Source organism: Pyricularia pennisetigena, chromosome 2, assembly GCF_004337985.1.
Source record: "Pyricularia pennisetigena strain Br36 chromosome 2, whole genome shotgun sequence".
Lineage (NCBI taxonomy): Eukaryota > Fungi > Ascomycota > Sordariomycetes > Magnaporthales > Pyriculariaceae > Pyricularia > Pyricularia pennisetigena.
In genome coordinates this window covers 74,747-99,349 of record NC_043741.1, presented here as the reverse complement: position 1 = coordinate 99,349, position 24,603 = coordinate 74,747, and the positions used below count along the sequence as shown (strand labels likewise).

Genomic DNA, 24,603 nt, shown 5'->3' with positions numbered 1-24,603 from the left:
GGGGGGGGGCTGTAAAAGGAAAAGAATGTAAGACTGCAGCGCGTGTGCCCATAGCCTTTCCCCCATTTCTTGAGAATCTTTCAGGACTTTTCAACTTTTCTTCGCACCGCATCGCTCCCGTCGATTGCATCCGCTACACTCCAGCCAAGCTTTTGGTTCGTCTGCAACAAGGAAAACAAAAGTCGCACCAGAGTCCAAAAAGATCCGGGCATCTGCTATCGTCGCTTCAACACGCAACAAAAGCGGATCGCCCAAAGCTTGTAACAAGATAGAGGGGGTGAACCAAGCCTCCAATTCACAGTCGCCCACCATGACCGATTACTACGACAACTGGTTTTTCACGACCAGCAAGACCAAAAACACATGTCCAACCAACCCTTTCACATGTTTAGCCCCAAACGCATGCGCCCGTGATCCCACCACGGGCCGCAGCTACTGCTGCGACGCCGGCGCCACCGCGGTGTGCTGGACCGGCTCGACGCCGTGCCAGGGCGACGGCTCGACCATGGCCTGCGGCTCGGGCACGACCAGCTGGTGCTGCCTTGCAAACGGCAAGGAAAAGTGCACCGAGACCAAGGGCCAGATCAACATTTGCTGGAGCACGGGATACGACACGCTGCGGAACATAAGTGTAGCCTCCCTCGAAGCCGTGCATTCGTCCCTGGCGTCAAAAAACCCCGATGCCAGCTCCTTGATGTTCACCCCGACGGAAGTCATCGCCGCCACCAGGACCCCGACCGCAACGTCCTCGTCGTCAGCGGCAGCAACGACGACCGCCTCGGGAGCTTCTTCGGCCGCGGCGTCCAGCGCGAGCAGTTCTCCATCCGCCACGGGCGCAGCGGGGTCGGCAGGGTCAGCAGAAGGCGGCGGGTCCGGGAATTCCAGCTCGGACTCGTCCTCGTCGTCTCTTGCGCCGGGCGCCATAGCAGGTGTCGTGGTGGGGCTGGTCGCGGCCCTGGCCATCATAGGGCTGGTCGGTTTCCTCGTCTGGCGGCGCATCAAGAGGAAGGAAGCCGACGAGGTGGCGGCCGCCAACGCGCAGTCGCCGGGCACGAGCGAGCTGGCGGGCCACAACGGCCTGCCGTTTTCGCCGCGCAGCAACGCGTCGGAACTGCCGGTCGGATACTCGCACATAGCGGCGCACGGAGGCGGGCCGCAGGACAACAAGACGTACTACGCCGACCAAAACACCCGCGAGTATTACAAGGTCCCCGGCACCTCGCCTTCCGAGATGCCCACGCCGTACTCGGACGCTACGCCTGCTGAAATGCCGACAACGTACAACACGACGAGCGAGCTGCCGGCACAACATTATCATAGGGACGGGGATGAGGAACACACGCCCTTTACTCAGAGCACGAGGCGTTAAGCGGTGTCTTGGGGGCCATTGTGCATGCCGCGTTTGTTTGCTTAGTCTTTGAGGCGAAAAAAAAAAAAAAAAAGAGGACTCGATAAACTATCCCATTAATTATTGAATAATACTACCATTTCAAGTAACAAGTGGCCCCTGGCGGTCTTATGCTCTCGGGCATGTTTTGGCCGGTGCAAAATAGCGCTCAAAAACCGGACTGGGTCTGGCTACCAGCTTGGCCGAGCCAATAATCGTGCCGAAACTCACGTCTGCATACTGACCAAATCCCAACCATCTCCTCATTCTCTATAAAAACCCATAGTCGCTAGTCTGAGCGACACGGTCAGAGACCATCCGCGGCGTGCTGCTGTGGCGCTTTGAAAAAGCTTACTGCTTGATGGTAAGAACAAAAACCACCGTATCATGCTTGTGAAAGGCTGCTAGTAAACGTTCCATATGATCCTTCAACCAAAACTCAACATGCTGTAGTCTTGTGTATGAAGGCTTCCTCGTGATGGGCAGCTAGGTGTGTCCTAACCGGGCGGCGTGTCTAGTGCAAATTCAAATCGGTCGTGTAATGTAAAAATAATAGCCTCGTACAATGCTGCTTGTGATGCCGGTGCTGAAAAAAGGCAATCAATTCGCATGAGTCCTCCTGGCGGACATAGACCAGTATATGTGCCGAAGACGTGGAGGAAAAACAACATGTGGCGCCATGTCAGGTACTGGGGTAAAAAATGCAACCAGATATCCGTAGTCAAGTGTTACGTCTTCTCCCGTCGTGAACCATACTGATGGCCGTTGGTACCCGCGTCGCTATCGCCGTCCAGCTCAACAACCTCGTTGATCTCAATGTATTTCGTGACTTGAACAGTGTCGTTTCCAGAAGACGCGGCACTGGAAGCGCCACCACCATCAGGTTGCATATTCAGCTCCACCAGGTCGTCTTCCTCCGAGTTGTCAAGGAGCGAGTATTCATTCCCCAGCGGTGTCTGCTGTGAATGCAATGTTTGGCGCAAGTGCGGCGGTTCGGGGCTGAGTTCTATGTCAGGTGTGTCGTCGACGGAAACCCGAGACCGCTTCATGCTGCCGCCGCTGCGGACCATGTGATAGCCAGTCCGGCAGCCACTGCCCTGGTCGCTAAGCTTCTTTCCACAGCAATCCCAGAAGAAACCCTGCGGGAAGCGCTGGCGCATCTCGTCCGTGTCGATCGGGCCATCGTTCTCTTCATCAAAGTCTTCCAGGTCCTCCCAGAAACCGTCGTAGTCTGGTTCTACGTCGCCTGCTCGTTACAATCGTCTACAAGTCAGCAAGCTGCTACAAGTGCGAACAGGGATGGTGGGCAGACTTGACTCACCTTCGTGATAGACGCAGGCGTCTTCCCGATCTTGGCTGCGGAGGAAAATCTGGCCGCAGCGCGCGCATTCATACTGGTCATCGTCCACGTCTTCACTGTTCTCCTCGTACACCATGGGCGACTTGCGCTTCTTCCTCTGTGACTGTGAAGTTGGCGGTTCGTAGTGTGCGGTCTCGGGTGGTGGTTGCAGAAGTTCCGAGAACTCGACGGCGCGCTTCAGGATGGACGGATCGTTGCACAAAGCCAGCAGGACTGTATATGCCGTCCTCTCTGGGAGGGCCTTGATGCGATCCATGGCTGTTGGTTCGGACTGCGGTCGAGATAGGTCTTGGATATGTGACGATGCGAAGCTGCCGGGGGGGTTCTCGGATGGAGTGGATAACAGCTCTGGAAGCTCGGCTTTTCGCAACTTGGCTGTAGGGGATTGTTAAAATACAAATATCAAAGATACCTAGCCCACTGAAAGAAGATTATGACGTGTCTGCAAGCCGAATAAGCTGATTTTTGGTTTAAAGTTGAAGAGTGTGTGTTTTGTGCATCTGTCTTCTGGGTGTATGTAGTTTGGAATATACCGAGTGCATTCAGTGATGCGGTGCAGCTTCTCTAGTCCTAGATTGGACCTAGATTCCAAATGCTCCGTAGTTCGCCCACACATGGCCGGGGATGCCTTCCCAGGGATTGGGCTCACGAGGGAGCGGGCGCGACGGCTTTGGTTTCCGGGGTTGATCGTAACTGGTCGGAACATGGAGCTTGTGCGGATTGCGATCATAAGTGGTCCAAGCTTGATTGAGTCAAGAAGGGTTCAATTCAATGCACAGACCAAGTCAAAAGCGCCCGACCGGGCTAGGTTACCTTGCTTGTCAAAGTGGCTTGAAGGTGGGTCATTTCTCTTTTTCTTTCATCACACCCCCCACAACCATCCTAGGTTTAAATCGGGCAAGGTGAGGGACCGACCATTATCTCGGGTCACAAGTATTGGCGATGCCTGGTCGCGAGAAGACGAGTACTCTGAACTCATGATTCTATTCTGGCTACCCTGGTATCAAGGCACCATCAACCTATTAGCTTTTGACTTTTCTCATCCTGGACACGCGTTGATTGATCGAATACCGCATTCGTCAACCGTGTTCCAAGCAGCCACCCGGCTACCGACCACCGACCACATCACAATTTTGTTGTGTTTGCCCCTTGCTTTCTTGCCTTTTTACTTCTTTTTCTTTTCTTTTTTTTTTCCCCTTTTCGTGTCACCTTCACGGTGTGACAAGCCTCACAATCGTTATGCAGTCCAAACAGGACGTGCAGGTCAATTGTTTTTGACATGGTTCTCCTGCGACTTTAACTCTCCGATGATTGGCGGCTAGGCACCTACTCAAACGGCAGCCATCATGATGGATGCTGTCGGTAGGCGGGGCAGGTACCAGCTCAGCCTGACCGCCAACATTGATCGGAGCTGCCGTTGCTTACTCAATTCGGGCTGCTATCCACTCGCAGCTTTGGCGATCTCTTCGGTGTCGAGGTACTTAACCCAAGGCTAAGCTATCAGACCGGGATCAATCCCATTGTCCAAGGTACTCAAGCCCTGTCTGGTTGCTCACCCGCCGAAGAGCCGCAGGGGCCGTTGCGTCTCTTTTGGCATATAATACGAACCTCTTCCCCCATATTATAGACGGGGACAGACTCAGCTTTGGATCGATTTTCATCCCGACCGGTCAAAGATTCCGACAACAAACTTGAACACGTCACTCACGATTACACTACACCACTAGGCAGCGTTACCAGCTTCTTGCCTGCGGGAAGCAAGCTCTCTTTTCTGAATTATGCACCAGACAGCCCCGATTTTTCTGCTAAACTAGACTCTAGTTTTTGATGAGATTACCGTTCCTTGCACCACTGCACTCGACTACCACGGTTGCGTGCCTCTGGTCCAAGACACCTGGTCATACAGGATAAATTCATCAGACGCTCACCCAGTAGGCTAGCTCTCGTTGATATTCTCTGGTCTTCGCACCATTCCCTCATCAATATCCCCAGCTGAGTTGGCGTACCTATCATTGTCCTTGACCAGGCGACTCAGTCAGCCGTTGTGTCCGCCATGAGTGACGCCGTCGCAACCCTCATTGGCCTTCAGGCTGCTACTGGTGGTACGACCATTCAGGACATACTCAATCGGACCGCCCCGGGGCTCAGCTTCATACCGTCTTTTCTCCGAAAATGGCTTCAGGTCGACATCAGCGCGATAATAGGGTTGCTCTCGCTCATCGGCGCCATGTCAAGCGGCTTCCACTTCCTGAACCACATTAGTCTCAAGTTGTACTGGACTTTGACTCGATTCTGCACCGCCTCCGTTGCCGTTGCCGCCAGCGATCGTCTCAATCGCGAGGTCCTCAACTGGCTTTCATCCACAGTCCTCACACGCCAAGGCACCCGCGTCCTGGCCGCCCGCAGCGAGATGGTGAACGACGAGCGCTACTACTACCACCGCGCAAAGTCGGTTCGCGATGATTGCGCCAACGAGACTCGCCGCCCCGTTGAGTACATGCCCACCTTCGGCACCACCTGGTTCTGGCATCGTAAACGCCTGTTCATCGTCCGCCGCGTCCGAATCCAGCGCGGCAGCACGTTCGCCCGCGATAGCCCGGAAGAGTTTTTCGACGCACCAAATGGCGGCGAACCCCTTGTCGTCATGTGTTTTGGCCGCTCCGTAGCCCCCATCAAGCAGTTCCTCAATGACTGCCGGGACTGGGGCGAGGCGCAGCGCGCACGCTACGTTACCGTTCGTACCTGCAAAAAGACCTACAACGGGGCACATTGGGATACGACCATCCTTCGTCCTACGCGACCAATTCAAACAGTGCATTTTGACGAGCAGATCAAGAAGGAGCTGGTCGCCGACATCATCAACTACCTCGACCCGCAAACACGAGATTTTTACCATCAGCGGGGCATCCCCTACCGCCGCGGCTACCTACTGCATGGTCCGCCCGGCACCGGCAAGACATCGCTCAGCCTGGCGCTCGCAAGTATGTTCAAGCTGGAGCTGTACCTCCTGCATGTACCGAGCATCGGCAACGACAGCGAGTTGGAATCCATGTTTGACGAGCTCCCCCCACGGTGCATCATTCTTCTTGAAGATATTGATGCCGTAGGGATACACAAACGGGTTGACCTTGCGACGCGAATGAGCGGCCTTGACGACAACGACGAGGAAGAGGATGATGACGAGGAGGAGGAAAACCGAGCTGGAAGGAGCAGAAGCACTCTCTCGGGCTTGCTGAACGTTCTCGACGGTGTTGCCAGCCAGGAGGGTCGCATTGTCTTTATGACGTCCAATTTGGCCGACAAGCTCGACCCGGCGCTTGTTCGTCCCGGCCGTATCGATCGAAAGATATTCCTTGGTAACATCAACCAAGAGTCAGCAAGGCTAATGTTCCTCCGCATGTACGCCCAGTCTGAGGATGCACATTCGGCCGACTTTGGTCCTGCTGCGGAAACCAACATGTCAAAACTCGGCGCGCAGACGTCCGGACAGACCACTCCTGCCGTCATCACCCCTGCGCCATCAACAAGCCTGGATAAGAAGCCAGAAACACTTCAGCTCGAGGAGGTCGCAGCCGAGTTTGCTTCGCATATACCCGAAGACACGGTAACTCCGGCCCTCATCCAGGGATACCTCCTCTCACATCGCTCAGACCCGCTCGCGGCACGGGATGGTATCCGAGAGTTTATCAAAGACGAACTGTCGAAACTGGAACAAGCCCGGGAGAAGGCACAGCGAGCACGTGAAGCCAAAGCACGCAAGCGCAAGTCCAAGGCGCTCGCGCAGCTGAGTAATCTGGCAACCTTGACTGCAACGACTCATGCTAATGGGAGGAGCATCAATGACACAAAACCGGCGGTGGGAAATACAACTGCTAAGGTGCCAGTGACATCTGAAACTAGAGAGGGAAGTGCGGCTGTCCAGCGTGAAGGGGGCCATACAAAACACGCGGTTAACGCCGGAGAGGATATTCCTACCGGTGGCAGCAAGGAACGCCAAGCTGGCGAGGACGAAAGTACCGAAGAGGGCTCAACTGATGTTGGAGCTGGTCAAACGTCGAACTCACAGGCTGCTCAAGGCAGCAATGGCCATGTGGATGCCGCCAGACCTGTTGAAGTTGCCGGCGAGGTCGAAAGGCCAGAAGCTCGCGTATAATGCAACAAAGAGGGGGCTGAAACGGCGAGATGGTGTTGCTCATCGGTCCTTTCAGTGATTAGTCCGCGTGCTAGTCTTCGGCCTCCAGGACCAGAATAAATTTCAGCATGAACTAATGAGATATAGTGCATTGTGTTTTATGTGCTCGTGGGCTGTTGTCGTGCTAATCTTTTGGAATGCGGCCGGTTTGTATTGATAATGGTCTATCAATCAAGTCAGCATTGGTATCATTCATCGAAGGCGCGTCGCGGACATCTGCACGCTATCTGTCAAGTGCGGCATGCATCACAGCCGTAGGTATTTGTGGCGTGACAATAAGGATGAGGGGAAGTAGCCAACACCCCTGCGAGGTCCCGCTTTAAATCAAACCCAAACCCAGAAGAGCATCTTGTAAGCATTAGTTGACTGCCTCCAACCTTCTCATCCATACTTCTTGGGTTATCCATGTGAATCACATCGTGTGCAGGCCGCGTTTTCCGAAACAGATACCACCCCTTCACAAAGCAATGGACGAACCACAACAGCCACCAAAGGCCGAGCCGTGGTGGGCCGCGTTTCCGGCGCCCAAGGCACGTTGTCCGATCCTCCCCGCGGACGAGGTCTTGAAACTTCTAGAGGACAGGGCCGGCGCTGCTTCGGGGGGTAACGACGTGCTGCTCGTCGACGTGCGCCGCGACGACTGGACGGGCGGCACCGTGGCCGGCTCTGTCAACCTGCCGGCGCAGAGCCTGTATGCGACGCGCGGGGCCGTCTACGACCTCTGCAGGAGGGCTGGGGTCAAACGGGTCGTGTTCTACTGTGGTGAGACCTGATCTATGCTGCACCCTCCCTCTTTCCCCGCCACGACTTGCTGGCTTGGGCAAAAGTGGTCATCCTAACGCAGCAGTCGCCTACTCAGGATCCTGCTCAGACGGAGGCAGGGGCTGGAAGTGCGCAAACTGGTTTCAGGACTACGTCGACGAAAAGGGCGACACGCAGATCCAGGGCATGCTGTTGGAAGGAGGCATCAAGGGCTGGGTGAAGCGGTTCGGGGCCAAGGGTGTAGAAGGCTTTGATGAAAAATGTTGGAAGTAGCATCGGGAACGCGGCATGCATATCGGAGCACTTTGGTTTTTAAATCTGACGTTGTCTCATGGGTATCGTTTCTTTTTCTCTCTGCCCTTGACTTTTCGGTTGGAGAAGCATCAATGAGGCGGCACAAGCCACGCCACGCCATATCGCGACTCCCGCATCCCAAAAAAAAAAAAAGACAACAACGCTCCTGGATCCCTAGGTGCGCCATATCCTGACCATCTCGAGGTTGCGGTGGGGTTGAAACCTGGCTGGCTAATCGTAGGCACCATAATCGACATAGCTGGCCATAACACCTCCATCGCTCCGAGAGTCTGCGGACCACACGCGTGTCACTCTGCGCTCGATCCCCTTTTAGTTGTTTTTCCCTTTTGGCTTTTGTTGAACCCCGATGTAGATCAAGTTCAGAGCTCCCTCACAAATAACTGGACCCCGTTCCCTTCTATCTGCCACCACCGCCACCGCCATGCCTGTCGTCGCCGCCTATCCGCTCCATTGCTTCCAACATGACGACCGAGTTTCCACGAATGACCTATACACAGACCGACAGCAGTCAGTTAGTACAGGGGGTTAACAGAAAGGACCAAAAGACTGAAAAAAGAAGGAGTTGCAAAGAATACTGACCACAGTGCCAATCTTGACCTTCTCTCCACCGTCCTTCTCCTCAAATGCATCCTCCAGCACAATGTTAAGGAATACGTCGTAGCCGCGCACGACACCGACGACCTTGCGCGAGCCGTTGAGCTGGACAAAGACCTTCTTGTCCAGGTACTGTGTGAGTGTGGAGAAGTGGCGGGTCAGTATACTCGTGCCATTGTAGAGAGATTGCTAGCCTCAGACAAGGCTAGGCTGGGGGAAGCTTCAATATCAGAGGGCGCGCACCTTCTTCAGCTCGGGTTGAGGAGGACCCATTGTGCAATCGGTGAGCGTGTATTCGCGCGGTTTGCAGAAGGGTTTGTAGCGACTTCAGTTGGTGTGCAATCGGCAGCCCAGATAGCGTAGGGGCTGGGGCAACGGTCGCGGTTTTTGCTGGTACTTTTTGCAGAAAGATACCGTTCAGCCTGCATCCGTCGCGAAATCGAAGCTCCTGCGCTACGAACTGACCGACCAGCAGCGGGCGCGGGGAGAGTTCTGGAGCACGTGATGCGCCGATAAGCCAGAGATAAAAGAAATGGGCCTGGAAGCTCCGCAGTGACGCGACTGGACTTTGACCTTTCGTGTTGAATCCCTGTAAATCAATCACTGTCGCATAGCCGTACAAGTTGCCAAAACCGATTATACGATTCAATAAAAAAATAACTGAGACGACCAACGAACCCCGGTCTATTCCCCAAAGTAATCTTGTCCTCATGGCGAATCTGTTCAGCTCAAAACGAAAGCCCCGTGCCGTGCGCACATTCGGCGGAGATGATAACGACGACGATGTGCCGAAATCGGTCGAAAGCTCAACAGGCGAACCGGTAAAGGAAGGTTAGTAATTCGGCCCCTCTCCAGGATATCTTCATGTCTTAGCTTCATTCTGGGCCATTGTGCTGATCAGCGGCATTCTATCATCATATTCAGCACGCTGACGACATGTCTTGGACTCTCGCTTTTAGTGACGACGACAGCTAGCACATCCACAGCGCCGCTGAAGTTCGGCAAGCGCCCATTCAAGCAGTCTGCCCTTCGGAGGAGCATCAACGTTCACGAGGCATCCGAGGGCGACGATAGCAACAGCGCACCACCGCCCCCGCCAGACTCCAAGCCAAAACCGACAAGCGTGTCTGCCGATGACGATGACGACGGGCCTGTGGTCGTCCGCCCCGCCCTCAGCCGCGCCGGCTCAACAAAGACCAAGAAAAAGCGCCTCTCAAGTCGCCTCTCCTTTGGCGGCGACGCAGCCGAGGCGGATGACGGAGACGCGGCAGCAGACACCGCATTTGGCACCCCGAAAAAGATGAGCCTGTCAGCCAGAGCATTTGAGAACAGCGCTCTGCGGAGTCGCCTCCCCATAGGCGGAAGCGGCGGCAGGCCATCCCTTGGCGGTGAGGATGATGGACCGCGCTACAGCAAGGAGTTCCTGGACGAGCTGGCAAACAGCACGCCCAACACGCCACGAGACATCTCTTCGCTGCGGATCCATGATGGAGACGGACCGTTGGCCTACGACGAGGCGATGGAGCTTGACATGGCGGAGCTGGACGGCGCTGTTATCGTCAACGAGCCAGGCCAGGTGACTAGGCACAAGCCAGAAAGCACACCGTCCATCCTGACCGAGACGCAGATTAGGGAGCGGAAGGAACGCCGCGCCCGCCTGGCCGCCGAGCAGGAGTTCATGCCGTTGGAGGGGTCGGACGAGGAGGAAGCCGAGTACATCAGCCTCGGATCCAGGAGGAAAAAGGAAAAGGAGTCGAGGCTGGTGAGGGAGGATGAGGATCTCGGGGAGGGCTTCGACGAGTACGTCGAGGACGGCGGGCTGTCTCTGGGCCGCAGGGCGGAGCGTGAGGCGGCCAAGAAGAGAAGGGCAGAGATGGCGGAGCTCATCAACCTTGCCGAGGATGACGGCGCCGATGGGCTAGGCGGCGACCTGAACGACGATGACGACTCGGAGGCCGAGCGGCGCGCCGCCTACGAGGAGGCGCAGACCAGAGCGGGAATGGACGGCCTGAACCAGCAGCGGCAACACTCGGCGCGAGTCGGGACGGCGGGAGACGTCTTTGAGATACCACGCATGAAGCCCCTGCCCGACCTGGCCGCTTGTCTGGCGCAAATGCAGTCTGTGCTGCTGGGGATGCAGGGTGACGTGGCGGCCAAGAAGGCGCAGGTGGCGAGACTCGAAATGGAAAAGGAGGAGATCGTCACGAGGGAAGCCGAAGTTCAGGCTATTCTTGACAAAGCCGGCAAGGACTACCAGGCAAAAACCGGTGTGTCCTCTGCGGAGATCATTCAGGGGAGCGCAGTCAACTCACCGTTGAGGCCTGTACCGCCGGCGGAGCGGGGGCTCGAGAGTTTCGGTACGCCGACTAGCAATAGGATGGAAGTAGACGTAGATGACGGTGCGACGGGTCAAGCTTGACCAGTCATATCTTGTACTTGGGGAATAGTCTAATGCGCAGAAGAACAAAAAAAACAAGAACAAGAACAAAAACAAAAGAGCCCTTGGATTATGGCTACTGCCATGCCTAACTTACGTTGACTGAAACTGAGAAACCCACCGGGACGCCTGATAATGACGGTGCACTGCTGTATGCACGAGTGCTATGTTACAAGCTACCCCAACACTAGACATGACGAATCGACCGACGGCAACCTTTTCTCGAAAGTGCGTCAAGGCCTCCTCCTCCCTCCTTTTCATTTCGTGTTTCCTTCAGGTCCCACAAATTCTCAAAATGAAAAACAAATGATAGAGCCATGGACACTTGTCTACTTGCTAGACTTGCTCACGCCAGCACCAATGACACCAGGCAGCTTCTCCTCCCCGACGCTGAAGAGCATGCCGACCGACAAGCTGACCAGCCCGATCAAGGCGACGGTCATTCCGGCGATGAGCCAGAACTGCGTGCTGACGTCCTGCTTGGCGCACGTGTTGCCGCCCCAGAAGGTGCGGCTCTGGCCACCCTTGTCGTCGTTGTTGATGGTGGGGGCGCACACGCACTGGAAGCATACCAGCGTCTTGCCGTCGGCCGACGTTTCGGGCTTGGAGTCGTCGGCGCTGAAGCGGTCGTGGCAGGCGCCGTGGCCCGAGCAGCTGTCGGTCGCGTTCATGCAGGCCGAGGCCGAGGCGAAGCAGTTGGGGATCTTGCGAAGCGCGGCGGTGGACGCCGACGACGAGGACACGGCCTGCTTCTTGTGTCCAGTCGCCTTGGCCGAGTGGCCGTTCGCGCGGTGGTCGGTTATGACGGCCTCGGCCTGGCGGCGGTCGAGGTGGTTGGTTGCACTCGTCCACTCCTTGAGGCCTGCGGTGCGGCTGCTCTCGGGCACGAGGAGAAGCATGACCTCCATGTGACTCTTGCTGGTGGCTGCCAGGAGGGTGTCCAGGTTCGAGGTCAGGGAGGAAAGGAATTCTGGGTTCTACGGGAGATCATCAGCAGGCGATTCGCACGGGGACCTAGACGAGGTAGGAGAATAATCAAAGGCGACTTACCTTGGCAACATCGTGCTTGGCCACCAACGACCGACCAGACCAGCACTTGTCGTTCTCTGGGGTCACCAGGTCGGCAACCTCGTTACAGCTTGACAGCAGACCTGAAAAGTCCCTTTGGAGCAGCTCCGCAGTCGCGTCGGCGGACGGCGTGTCGGCCACGGTGAAGGCCAAAGCCTGCTTCCTGGCTTTGAGACCCTGCCTCAGTGCCCTACCGTTGTCCTCGGTGATGCCCTCCAGCATCAAGACCATTGAAGGATTCCTGTCGTCATCCTTGCCGGCGGAAAACAGAGCCCTCGGCTCGCGGCCGTATTGGTTGAGATAGGCGAGCGCGCGGTCCGTCTCAATCTCGTCGGGCAGATCAGCCGACAGGCTGCTGTGGTCGTCGCCGGTCGACACTCGCTGGAGGAGGATGTGGCGGACGAGCTGGGGTGGGAGGCGTGGACGAGTGGAGCTGGCATCGTGCTTGGCCGAAAGGATGAAGACTTCAGCATCGTTGTCGAAGCGGCTGCTGCTTGCCAACGCCAGGCCTGCTAGCGACAGCGAGGCAAATGTTTTTGTGCACCACTTCATCGTGAGCGCAACAGACGGTTGTATTTTTGAGCTGCTGCGCAAAATCAAGTCGATACAGGCCGGGCGCGATGAAGATTAATCTAGATTAATAGTCAGCCTCCGATGGTTGAAGGCTGTGTGTGGTTCGGCGATTCGGGATTGATAACAATGCAATACATGTAGCAGCAGTAGCAAGCACAAATGATTCGGAGCAGCTCCAAGGCCATGCGGTACAGTACAACAATACAGTGCACAAGAGTTCCTCCGCAGACGTTGCAGCCGTCTTGACGTCGTGTGTCGTGTATGAGCACAGACCAAGTTAATCAGTCTCCAGGCAAGCAGCACAGTTTGAATGGATTACGTCAGCCGGCTACGCTGGCCTCAGCGTGACGCGATTTCAACGGCGCCCGCCAACCGATGCAGGAGGGCGGCGATTTACAATTTACGATTTTACTTAGGGAGATAGGATTTTGACTCCACCACTTAGCAGCGGCTGACCATCATCGCAGGCTCCGTACAACCCCTCAGATCAAGTCAAGTTCATTCTTTCGACATCGAGCATCGCGTTACAAGCCCGGCTCTCGGCGATTACCTGCCGCCAACTTTTTGAAACAATTCACCGCGATTAGTCTGACTAGACAGCCTGTAACTCTGAACTTTTCTGCGCAGCGCACGCCACCCCGACGACTGCTACTCTACCACCACCCGTATCCTGCTACCACATTCCGAAAAAGCAACCCGGCTTTCCTACCGGTCAACACTTTTTCCCGACGATTTTTGGTCATACCGACAGCGATCCCACACTGAACCGGAGTATCATTACAACTTTTGCATAGTCGTTTCCCTTCTCGAGGCCGCCGCTCCGGCGCGCCACCCACCCTCCCGTCCTCATAGTCGCCATGTTTCGAGCCATCTGGCGCCGGCCCTGGGCCAGGAACAGCCCTCGGTTTGATGTCGTCCATCTGCACCGAACCAGCATTCGGGAACCATGGCTCAGGTTAGTTGTTGCTGGATACATACACTGCACAGTTTCGCTTTCTGTTATTCTGGATCCATATTCTAACAAAATCGCTTGCTCCGATGTAGGCGGAACTTAGGCAAATGCGGCGCAACCCTCGCCTGCGCATACTTTATGCTCTACCTGTTCGAAAGAAAACTCGCCGAAATAGACATGGAAAGCCTTCAAAAACATGAAGAAGACATTTACTTCCCCGGGTTCTTCCTGCCGCTTCCTCACTTCGAACTACTGACCAAGCCCACGGGGTTCCCCCGGAGCGGTCCAGTATGGGAGCGATATATGCGCTTTGTAGAGGACGAGTCGCGGCGGCAAGCGGCTAATGGTACGCTCTCCTAACGTGTCGGTTTAACTAGAACATAAAATTCAGACTGCTAACATTTGTCGCTCCCTGCTTTTTCCTCCAAACAGCGGAGATTATCGGCAAAGTTAATAGTGCATACAAGGCACCTGGCACGCCATGGGTCAAGAGGTTTGGACCAGCTTTATCAGTCAACGCAAACCTAACCATAATATTGCCTGGTGGACCCAATCCAGAGCCCTACCAGTTGGGTATGGTTGTGTTAGACGACAACGACGGTCCCTTGTTCCGCAGACGCCTCGTCACACGGAACTACTGGAAGAGGGTTGAACGGGTGTTTCATCCACAGGCCCTATTCATGGCTTCCTGGGCCTTTATGTCTAGTTTGTGGGATACAACAGTCGTTGAAGTCAAGCAGGCCATGGGCATTAAGACTCAGTCTACGCCGTCGTCGCAATCACAACAATGGTCACTCCGCGACGTGCCGGTCTGGACTCCCGACCCTCCCAAGCAGCCTTCAATCCGTATATTGGGACCGTTACCCACAGGCTTACCTCCGGCATTTGGCGCTTCGAAGCCGGTCGTTTCACCGCCAGCACGCCCAGGGGCACCCAAATATGACGGGCCTGGGAAGACCTCTCCCTCCTCCCCATTGCCCCTTATCACGCCCTCCGGGATCAACTCGCCTGCAGGCGAAGACGATTCGCGGTCCTTGGCGAACAACGCGGATAAAGACCAACAGCAACCACGGCCCGGCTGGACAGACGAGGAAGGCAATCCTCTGATGCCAATGTGGCTTGACTACATGGCCAACCCGCAGACACACGCACCCCTGATGAAGAGGCTGCAAGCCTTATCGCATGCGCCTCGGGCTGCGTTTTTGCGAGAACTCAGCAGATACCCGGCATGGCGACCTCAAAGTACGTACGATTATCCCCCGCAGGGGTGCATCAGGCTTGTGGGCGGGGTGGTTGTGACGACGCCTGGCGCATTCATCCACCTGGACGTAGCGTACTGGTACGATCCGGCGACCAGGAAGGTAATCGATCAAGGCTCTGAAATCAGCCTCAAGGCCGTCGGCCACAGATGGGACACAAACAAACCACAGCAGGTGTCGCCAAGAACGACAGTGGATAAGTGGGAACCTGTTCAGGGCACAGAGAAGAACGTACAGCCAAGAGAGCCCCCAGAACGCAAGGAATGATCTGTTTTTTTTTTTTTTTTTTTACAAAAACAACTCAGCTCTATTTGTTAGACGACGGACTTTTGTCTTGCTTTCTTTTTTCTTCTTCTTTCATTTGTGTTCTTGTCAATCGAGGCCGCAGCCAAAGTGGAGTTGAATGAAGGACAGTAGATTAGGCACAGCGAGATACCATCAAAGCATTGCATCACCAGCTATCATGTGCGTCATCTGGCTCCGAGCGTGGTTGACCCTCGCCGACCCTGACAACAATACACTTTGTATGTAATGCCGGACCATGCGATCCCATCTACAAGCCAGGAGTCGTCTTCCGCCTCCACAGGCTGGAAAAATGACATCGCCCCCGTAGCCCGTCTTGGGCTAGCTCTCTTGTCTCACCCTTGCCTCATGCCAAAGACAGGATGAACCAATTCGACAAGCCGGGGATTGGGCGTTCTTCTTCAGCTCCCATGATGCCTGGCCCAGGAAAGCGGTTGTTCTCGCCAACCACGACAGGGTCGTCTACCTGGTCGGCAGTGATATGATGAGCAGCGGTCTTTGTATCATGTGAACTCAAACTTTTTGACCGCGTGATATTTTCTGCATGGTTCCCACCTCAAGATGCGGTACTCGTGTATGGTACAAGGATGTGGCGGTCCTTTTCAACGCTGCATCCTTGGCAAATAACTTCAGGCTGCCGTTTCCCCTGGTACATACGGCCGCTATCAGGCTCAGACCTCTTTCGACCGTTTAGGCAAACAACCGTGTTCCACTGCAACAAGCTGCTTCAGCTGCTGGGCGATGGCGAGTTCAAAATCTGGGCGCTGCAGGCACCCGACAATTTTCGCACTGGACCAAAAGCGTATGGCACGGCGCGGGTGCAGACTATCCGAGATGTAAGCTGCGAAGGGAAGTTGTGTGATAGGAAACATGATTGCTTTTGAGCCTTGGAAGAACGACCACTTGGATAAAGAGAAACTGAACCGAATAATAACAACAGTTCTAGACCTCCAGCGATCTGGGGGGAATCGATCAGGGATAAGAATGATCCGCAAATACGACATCACACTAAAGAGAGAGCCATGGCAGCGACTTGAAATTACCAATACGGACTGGGCTTGAGGACAGCCCAAGATCAATGTATGAAGGGAATACTCTATCAATCAAGGCGCCACGCGAGAAAGCAAAATTGCCGAAAACCAAGAAGCGTCTCGACGCTGAGCAAGTGGCGGCAATACACCGTTGCCCCTGCAGCAAATATATCGATTGCCAAATGCTTAAATTCAGCCGAACCCAAATTTCTAATTCGGCTCAACACCGAACCAGCAAGTGGCAGGTTTTGGATCACCCCCTCTCTGACCTGTGGACGGTTGAATATGATATTCGTCCGGCCTTTGGCATACGAGAGAGAGAGAGAGAAAAAGAAAAAAGAAGAAAAAAAAAAGAGTAGGTCTTGTGGGTGGTCCGAAACGGTGCAACGGAGCTTGCTGCGCCAGGCCGCCGGGATTTGTCCACAAGGAAGAAAAGCAGAGATTAAGGTTCGCTACGCCAGGTCTAGATAACCAATGAACAGACAAAAGAATATTTATTTTTGACAAACAACACAAAACAGAAAAGCAACCTTTTCCTGATGGCCAAGCCACGGCATGCAATCTCCGTTGTCCTCGCATGGGTTGAAGTACAATCATAAGGCTGAGACGTGTCCCCGCTATGCCATGGTTCAAAGGCAGCAGACATGCCACCACCACCACCACCAGCACCTGCATCACCCGGACACTCGGCTGTCTGACCTCGCCATCTGTGCCGCTCTTTTCACGGTGGCGGTAACCATCATGTTCGCAACAGCACTGCTACTGACCCTCGTGGGCGGCGTGGCCCTGGCGACTGCGGCGCCGCTCAACTGCCCGATCCAGGGGGCCGCGTTCCCCAAGCCGCGCGACCTGGCCTCGTCGCCGACCATGCAGGCTGCGTTCCGCAACCTGACGGCGACGTTCGAGGCGCAGGCTGCGGGCTCCGGTGGCGCCGACACGTCCTTCTCGGTCGAGCTGTGGTCCGTGTCGGACCAAGGGGGAAAGTCGCCGTTTGAGTTCCACCACACGGCGCGGGAGCTGGCGGGCTGGCAAAACCACACGGGCGTCGAGCGGGTCGACGGCGACACGGTCTACCGCATCGGCAGCCTTACCAAGATCTTCACCGTCTACACGTGGCTGGTCGAGGTGGGCGACAAGGACTGGAGCACGCCCATCACGCGGTTCGTGCCGGAGCTGGCCGAGATTGCCAGGGACACGGCCGAGGACGTCAAGCGGGACCCGGTCATGAGGACGAACTGGGAAGAGATTACCGTCGGGGCGTTGGCGAGCCAGCTTGCTGGAATAATGCGTGACTGTGAGTGCGAAACCACCAGTAGAAAGGGGGAAGGTTAAAGAAGAAAAAGAAAAGAAGAAGAAAAAAAAAAAAAAGAGCCCACAACTGATTGGATCACTGCGACCATGTTAGACGCTCAAGTAGGGGAGATGGCAACGACCTTGGATGCCGGTACGCGCTCCGCTCTGGGCCTGCCACCGTTGCCAGCGGCCGACATTCCGCCTTGCGGGCCGACCCGTCTGTGTGATCGCACACGTACGTCTTGCCTTTTGGGGAACGAATAGACTTTGAGCACATATGTCTCGGGCTGCTAACAAAATCTTCGCCCCGGTGTCTAGAGTTTTTCCAAGGCATGGGTAAAGTCCCTCCGCAATATGGGCCCAACAAGGCTACCGTCTACTCCGACACGGCCTTCCAAATCCTTGCATACGCGCTGGAGGAGATCACAGGCAAGACGTATGCCGACATGCTCCACGACTCGGTGCTGGCTCCCCTCAAGCTGAACAGAACATCCCTGTTCAAGCCCGACGACTCGGTCGGCATCATCCCAGGCAACGGCAGCAACGCAGGCGCTGCGACGGGATGGTCGTACAGTATCGGTGAAGCTGCTCCGTAAGTTATAAGACCAAAAATCCCCCTCAAGCCCGGCATCAGACGGCGGCACACGAAAAGCGATCTGTTCTCGCGGCTGACCCTTTTGGTCAACGCACAAATTCACACACACACACACACACACACATACACACAGGACAGGCAACATGTACGCGTCTTCATCCGACCTCTCGCGCGCAGGGAGGGCAATCCTCTCGTCGGCGCTCATGACGCCGGCGCTGACGTCCCGCTGGCTCAAGCCGGCATCGCTCACATCGGAGCTGGTGGCGGCGGTAGGGTACCCGTGGGGCGTGCGGCGCATCAACCTCTCGCGGCCGCCGGGCTACAAGCGCGTGACGGACGCGTACAACAAGGCCGGGCGGATCGGCAGCTACGCGGCGCTGATGGCGCTGCTGCCCGACTTTGAGGCCGGGTTCAGCATCATGGTGGCGGGCAACTCGCTCGTGGGCAACCCGACCTTCAGCTGGGCCGACACCATGGGCGGCGTGCTGATCCCGGCGCTGGAGCAGACGGCGCGCGAGCAGGCGGACGCGCTGTACTCGGGCCGCTACGCGGCGACGGGGCCGTCGGGTCTCAACTCGTCGCTCGAGATATCGACGTCGCCCGACCGGCCGGGGCTGGGCGTCCACCGCTGGGTCAGCAACGGCACCGACATGCAGACGGCGGCGCTGCTCATGGCGCACGGCGTCGCGCCCACCAACCCCAGCATCCGGCTGTACCCGACCGGGCTGGAGACGACGAGGGAGGGCGGCGGCCGCAGGGTGGCGTTCAAGGCCGTCTTCGAGGACCTGACGGGCCAGGCGACCGATCTCATGTTCACCACCGACTGCGGAACCTGGGTCGGGGCCACCAGCGTCGTGGTGGGCGACGTGCCGCTGGACCAGTTCGTATTCAACCTGGACGGCCGGGGCAGGGTTGAGAGCGTGGAGCCGATGGCATTGAGGGTGGTGCTGGACAAGGGTGCGTAGGGGGGGTGGGGAGTTTCGTCTATTGTTATTTTTTTTGGCTGCATGTACAGTCGCGGCTAGTGATGTTTTTTTTTTTTTATCTTAATGTATATGTATAAAAATGAATTGAAAAAAAAAAAAAGACTTTTCACGGACCAGTCGCAATTTACCTCACGGCTTGCATGGCACGGTTAGTGGGCATTCGCGCGTGTCGGGGTTACCTTTGCTGGTTACGTTTACGTCACTCTTACAGGTACAATAGCATCTCCCCGCCTTTGTTTCAGTTTGGAGCTGCAAAGAAAAGAAGAAGACAAAATAAGTACAGGTGGCTGATCATGAGCGAATCAACACACACGCCAGCGACACAAATAGGCAGCCGAGGTTGACTGACATGGCGATTTCAATGGCTTCCATCTAATTGATATCTCGACCCTGAGACGGGGGTCTCTTGCATACATACGAGGCACTGCATGCAGACGTACCGCATACGCAAGACCTCGGCTTGCTCCGCTCCTTGAAATCGGACGGCATGCACCTCTTGACGTGTCGGTGCCCGCGGGCACAGCTATTTTGTTGTACGGTTGTACTATGTATGGCTCCTGAACTAACCCGCACCTTGATGTGCAAGAAAAAAAAAACCAGGACCTTCCCTGTCTTGCTGGACCTCGGTCAAAGAAAAGATGAGCTGGTCATCTTGTGAACGTGCACCGCGCAACACTCACGGTATATTCATCAGACCCGGGATGCCGATTGAAAGATATTGACTAAACAAACATCTTATTTGTCTTTTTTTTTTTTCTGCAGGCCTGCGACATCGTCATGGTCAGCCCTGTCTCAAGCTGAAATACCCCCCACAAGCACAAGCATCTTATACTGGGTCCAACTCTCGGCAACGCTTGCATAGGACCCTGTTGCAAAAGTTACTAGCTATGTACCCTGTCTGTCTACCTCAATGAGTAATAGTTGGATCTATCATATCAGACAGGTCCCTTACCGCTCGGCTGTTTTCTGTTGAGCTGTCTAGCTTTACCCGAAGGAGAGGGTCTAGACTAGTGCACGGAGGAATCTAAACTAAAAAGCCCCCCCAACAGCCCCCTCCCCCAGCTTTGCAAATTGTTCCATGCACACGAGATGCCACTGGATGGTCGATGCTACTAGACGCATTGCACTGAATTGTTAGACTCACCAACTGCTCTGATTTGAAGTCAACCCCCACAGCCATCATGAACGGCGCACCCACTCCTGCAACGGGGGCGGCGGTGGTCAATGGCGTACACCGGAGCAACGGTACCAACGGTACCAACGGCATCAATGGCACCACAACACACGAAGACTTTGACGTCGTCATCATTGGCGCCGGCATCTCGGGAATAAACTCGGCGTACCGTCTGCGCGAAGCCTTCCCGGACCTCAAGTTCGCCATATTGGAGCGCCGCAACGTCATGGGCGGCACCTGGTCCTTTTGGAAGTACCCAGGCATCCGTTCCGACAGCTCCCTGTCCGTGTTTGGCTTCTCGTGGCACAGCTGGCCGCACGACATTGACTTTGCCCCCGCCCACCTCATCACCGAGTACATCCAAGACGCCGTCAAGACCCAGGGGCTCGACAAGCACATCCGCTTCGGGTACGACGTCCAGTCCAGCTCCTGGTCGAGCGACGAGCAGAAGTGGACGGTGGAGGTGGAGGCCCACCAGCAGAGAGAAGGCGGCGGCGGTGAGGACGAGGTGCGCCACGTCACGATCAAGACCGGCTGGCTGTTCATGTGCAGTGGCTACTACGACTACTCCAGGGCACGCGAGGTCGATATTCCCGGCCTCGAGAGGTTCCGGGGCGAGGTGGTCCACCCGCAGTTCTGGCCCGAGGAGACGGACTGCACGGGCAAGCGCGTCGTGGTCATCGGCTCGGGTGCAACCGCCATCACCATCATCCCCGACATTGTCGACAAGGCCGCCCAGGTCACCATGCTGCAGCGCAGTCCGTCGTACGTCTTGGCGCTGCCCAAGAGGGACCGCGTCAGAAACTTCCTCCGCCGGGTCTTGGGCATTCGCCTGGCGAGCCGCATCGACTTTTGGCGGCGCTGCCTGCTCGAGGTCCTGTTCGCGCAGGGCTTCCTGCTAAGCTTCCCCCAGGCAGGGCGCAGGTACCTGGCCATGGAGGCCCGGAAGAACCTGCCGTCGGACTACCCCCTGGACGTGCACTTCAACCCGCGCTACGACCCCTTCGAGCAGCGGCTGTGCATGTCGCCCGACGGGGATTTCTGGCAGGCTCTGAAGCGGCCCAACTGCCAGGTGGTGACGGCGACCATCGACACGTGTGACGAGGCGGGCGTCGTGCTCAAGAACGGCCCCAAGGGCGTGCAGACCCCCGAGAGGCTGGACGCCGACATGGTCATCACGGCGACGGGCCTGTACGTGCAGATGCTGGACGGCAAGTCGCCCGTGGTCGACGGCAAGGTGAAGCCGACCAACGAGAGCTACATCTGGCGCAGCTGCATGCTGGAGGGCGTGCCCAACGCCTGCTCCATCCAGGGCTACGTGGCCGGGTCGTGGACCCCGGGCGCCGACGTGCGCGTCAAGATGGCCCTGGCCGTCATGAAGCACCAGAGGAAGATCGGCGCCACGTCGGCCACGCCCTACATGTCCCCCGAGGAGAAGAGGAGCATGCCCAAGCGGCCCGTCATCCCAAACAGCTCGACGTATCTGAGGGAGGCGAGGAGTCGCCTGCCCTTGGTGGGCGACAGGGATCCCTGGCAGTACGGGTCCAACGTCGCGGCGGACATGTGGCGGTACTATACAGGGAGTGTCACCAAGGGGATGAAGTATGAGGTGCCGACGAACAAGAAGGAACATGATGACTGAGAATGGGAAGTTGAGATGAATTTGTTTTTCTTTTTTCTTTTTTCTTTTCTTTTCTTCTGGTGTATATATTTCATCATTTCATGTACCGTGGTAGTAAGTAGTTTGTGTGGTATCGTTCTGGTACAAACATAGGAGTCATTGGGCTGTAGGCTAAAATTAAGGTTTTGGTAAGACGAGAACTCCTAACCCTTTTCTTTCTCGCTGTCAACCAGAACCATTTTCAATTTAATCAAAGAAAAAAATAAATAAATAAATCTTTTTCCGAGCCATCCGGCCGCTTTCCTTTGAGCACCCCTTTTTCACCAAAAGCCATCTTCTCTCAATAGAATTCATAGTTTGCACAACACCAAAAAGAAAAGAAAAGAAAAAAATTTTTTAGAATGGGATCCAACGACGTCCCACCGCCGCACGTGCCAAAACACGTCGTCCCCGTCTCCAATGCGCTCCTGCAGGTGGGCGGGTCGTGCTGGACGGCGGCGTACGCGCTGTACCTGGTGGAGTCGCGGCGGTCCAAGTCGTACGGCATGCCCATGTTCGCGCTGGCGCTCAACTTTGCCTGGGAGCTCGTGTACGCGTTCCAGGTGGCCGAGTCGCCGCTCGAGCGCACCGTCTTCGCCGTCTGGAGCGTCATCGACGTCGGGCTCGTCTACGGCGTCGTCCGCTTCGGCGGCCGCGAGTGGGGCCGCCAGTCCGCCTGGGTCGCCCGCCACCTCGCCGCCGTCTTCGCCGTGCTGCTCGCCCTCGCCCTCTGGCTGCAGTGGAGCTTTGCCAACTGGTGGATCGCCAACGAGGTCGGCAGGCGCGAGGGCAAGTTCTACCGCGGCGTCGTCGGGCCCGACACCACCGAGCTCGGCTTCTGGACTGCCGCCTTTTGTCAGGCCTACCTGTCGGCCACGAGCCTGGCGCAGCTCGTCATCAGAGGGCATTCCGGGGGCGTCAACTGGTGGATCTGGTGAGTCCATCTCTTCTTCTTGTGTCTCTCTCTCTCTCTCTCTCTCTCTCTGCTCGCCATGGCTGCTGATCGTCCGATACCACTCGGAAATTTTCACAGGGCATCCAGGCTCACCGGCTCCATCGTCGGGCTCTGGGTCAACTACAGCTGGGCATGGTACTGGTGGCCCGAGGCGCACCCTTATGTCGTTTCCGAACCGTCCATCTTCCTTTTCGGCGTATCCATGCTCAGCGACCTCGTCTATGCCCCCGTCCTGTGGAGAACCCGCGCTACGGAAAAGACCCTGGCAGACGGAAGCAAGATCCCAGCGGACGGGCAGCCAGAGAGCGGCTCAGTCAGCATCAAGAAGATGTCATGAGCACGTCTTGCGCGATCCGAGCATGCGAGAAGGAGAGAAAAAAAAAAATTGCGACTAGTGGTAGACGGTATCAAGGGTAATGGAAGAAAAGAAAATAACATTAATATCGGGGCTAGCGAGGCCACGAGACCTGCCCGTTAGCAGCCCCCTTTTTTGGGTATATATGTATGTACGCATGTATAAAAAATATCCAAATCCGAACCTCATACATATGAAACAGAAATCGAATCTCTTCGGTGTATTTGCCCTCCCTGGAGCACATACTTTTGCGTCTCCTGCGCCGTGTCCAACCTGCTCTGCTGGGTTGGCTGCGTACCATTCGAGGAGCCCTTGCGGCTGGATCTGATCTTGTCGCGGACCAAGACGCGAAGGGCCGGTATTGATGCTGCTACAATGCTGAGCCCGATCTCGAGGTAAGAAAATATGAGGAGCTCGGAGGCGGCGACTGTTGAGGAGAGACAGAGAGATGACAAGTCAGTTGAATTGTAGTGATACAAAAAAGGCACGAAAGCGGGGGTGGGTGGGCCAAGGAAAGCTGGACCAAGGAAAGCTTACAGGTAAAGTCGCCAGCAGCCAAGCCGGGAATGAAGGCTGCCTTGATGCAGGCGGCTACTCCAGCACTGTCACCAAAAGTTAGCGCGCTGCTTCTTTTCTTACAGTCTATCCCTGTGTCCCTTTGACTTACAAAACACCCAAACTCATGGCCGACGCTATGCCAATCTTCTCGGGCAGCCTCATCTGCAAAGACAAGACGATCTTCCACGGCACCAAGACCAGCATGATGTCGATGGCGCCCGAGTAGGCGGCCATGACGATGGACAAGACGGACTGCTCGGCGGTCCAGCAGTAGCCCGGCAGCGTGGGGATCCAGACCTTGGCGGGCGGGTTGCACTGGAACCACTGGCTGAGCAGGTTGGCCGTCATGGCGAGGTTGATGGTGACGATGGCGAACCAGACCAGCACCCTCGTCAGCCGGTCCGTGGCGATGCGCAGCAGCGTCAGCCCGAACGACGTCTTGCTCAGCTGCGCCGCCAGGATCGACGTCGTGCCCGCGACGTTGGCCAGCAGCGTGAGGTCGCCCAGCCGGCTCGGGTCCACCACCGCGATGTGCTTCCCGCTGCCCAGCGAGACCATGATGGTGTTGACCAGCGCCGTCGCGTACATGCACACCCACGACACCAGCAGGATGTAGTCGTCGTACCACAGCCCGCCGCCCGACCGTGCCACCTTGGCCCAGAACCGGAGGCCCATGAGCATCAGCGCCAGGGCCGTCGTGGACCAGGCCGTGGCCACGATGGCCAAGCCCTTGTCCTCCTTTGCCAAGGCCGGGTTGATGTTGGCGTCCATTATTTGATCTTGTCTTTTTTTTT

At 56.2% G+C, this 24,603-nt stretch overlaps 11 protein-coding genes across 11 annotated transcripts; 7 read left to right on the top strand and 4 right to left on the bottom strand.

Annotated features, from left to right (window-relative positions):
* Positions 1-310: 310 nt before the first annotated feature.
* PpBr36_00026 (uncharacterized protein) lies at positions 311-1,369 on the top strand (the record flags this gene model as incomplete). Its single annotated transcript, XM_029887219.1, has 1 exon — positions 311-1,369. One exon carries the CDS (start codon positions 311-313, stop codon positions 1,367-1,369), a length of 1,059 nt encoding a protein of 352 aa, XP_029752106.1.
* Positions 1,370-2,115: 746 nt separating this feature from the next.
* Positions 2,116-3,120, bottom strand: PpBr36_00025 (uncharacterized protein; the record flags this gene model as incomplete). Its single annotated transcript, XM_029887218.1, has 2 exons — positions 2,116-2,633; positions 2,709-3,120. Coding segments are annotated over 2 exons (930 nt in total), but the record flags the coding sequence as incomplete, so codon positions are not given.
* Positions 3,121-4,800: 1,680 nt separating this feature from the next.
* PpBr36_00024 (uncharacterized protein) lies at positions 4,801-6,900 on the top strand (the record flags this gene model as incomplete). The annotated part of the gene is made up of 1 exon (XM_029887217.1): positions 4,801-6,900. The coding sequence occupies one exon, from the start codon at positions 4,801-4,803 to the stop codon at positions 6,898-6,900; it is 2,100 nt and encodes a 699-aa protein (XP_029752104.1).
* Positions 6,901-7,406: 506 nt separating this feature from the next.
* PpBr36_00023 (uncharacterized protein) lies at positions 7,407-7,974 on the top strand (the record flags this gene model as incomplete). Its single annotated transcript, XM_029887216.1, has 2 exons — positions 7,407-7,701; positions 7,784-7,974. 2 exons carry the CDS (start codon positions 7,407-7,409, stop codon positions 7,972-7,974), a joined length of 486 nt encoding a protein of 161 aa, XP_029752103.1.
* Positions 7,975-8,413: 439 nt separating this feature from the next.
* On the bottom strand, positions 8,414-8,883 carry PpBr36_00022 (uncharacterized protein; the record flags this gene model as incomplete). Its single annotated transcript, XM_029887215.1, has 3 exons — positions 8,414-8,503; positions 8,596-8,742; positions 8,854-8,883. 3 exons carry the CDS (start codon positions 8,881-8,883, stop codon positions 8,414-8,416), a joined length of 267 nt encoding a protein of 88 aa, XP_029752102.1.
* A 437-nt stretch (positions 8,884-9,320) lies between these two features.
* On the top strand, positions 9,321-11,029 carry PpBr36_00021 (uncharacterized protein; the record flags this gene model as incomplete). Its single annotated transcript, XM_029887214.1, has 2 exons — positions 9,321-9,441; positions 9,570-11,029. 2 exons carry the CDS (start codon positions 9,321-9,323, stop codon positions 11,027-11,029), a joined length of 1,581 nt encoding a protein of 526 aa, XP_029752101.1.
* A 347-nt stretch (positions 11,030-11,376) lies between these two features.
* PpBr36_00020 (uncharacterized protein) lies at positions 11,377-12,667 on the bottom strand (the record flags this gene model as incomplete). The annotated part of the gene is made up of 2 exons (XM_029887213.1): positions 11,377-12,024; positions 12,098-12,667. 2 exons carry the CDS (start codon positions 12,665-12,667, stop codon positions 11,377-11,379), a joined length of 1,218 nt encoding a protein of 405 aa, XP_029752100.1.
* Positions 12,668-13,545: 878 nt separating this feature from the next.
* Positions 13,546-15,166, top strand: PpBr36_00019 (uncharacterized protein; the record flags this gene model as incomplete). Its single annotated transcript, XM_029887212.1, has 3 exons — positions 13,546-13,643; positions 13,733-13,986; positions 14,073-15,166. 3 exons carry the CDS (start codon positions 13,546-13,548, stop codon positions 15,164-15,166), a joined length of 1,446 nt encoding a protein of 481 aa, XP_029751138.1.
* A 1,622-nt stretch (positions 15,167-16,788) lies between these two features.
* PpBr36_00018 (uncharacterized protein) lies at positions 16,789-19,086 on the top strand (the record flags this gene model as incomplete). The annotated part of the gene is made up of 4 exons (XM_029887211.1): positions 16,789-17,527; positions 17,639-17,761; positions 17,845-18,118; positions 18,255-19,086. The coding sequence occupies 4 exons, from the start codon at positions 16,789-16,791 to the stop codon at positions 19,084-19,086; spliced, it is 1,968 nt and encodes a 655-aa protein (XP_029751139.1).
* A 1,202-nt stretch (positions 19,087-20,288) lies between these two features.
* On the top strand, positions 20,289-23,233 carry PpBr36_00017 (uncharacterized protein; the record flags this gene model as incomplete). The annotated part of the gene is made up of 3 exons (XM_029887210.1): positions 20,289-21,883; positions 22,303-22,875; positions 22,975-23,233. 3 exons carry the CDS (start codon positions 20,289-20,291, stop codon positions 23,231-23,233), a joined length of 2,427 nt encoding a protein of 808 aa, XP_029751136.1.
* A 203-nt stretch (positions 23,234-23,436) lies between these two features.
* On the bottom strand, positions 23,437-24,580 carry PpBr36_00016 (uncharacterized protein; the record flags this gene model as incomplete). Its single annotated transcript, XM_029887209.1, has 3 exons — positions 23,437-23,678; positions 23,789-23,853; positions 23,919-24,580. 3 exons carry the CDS (start codon positions 24,578-24,580, stop codon positions 23,437-23,439), a joined length of 969 nt encoding a protein of 322 aa, XP_029751137.1.
* Between the last annotated feature and the right edge of the window lie 23 nt (positions 24,581-24,603).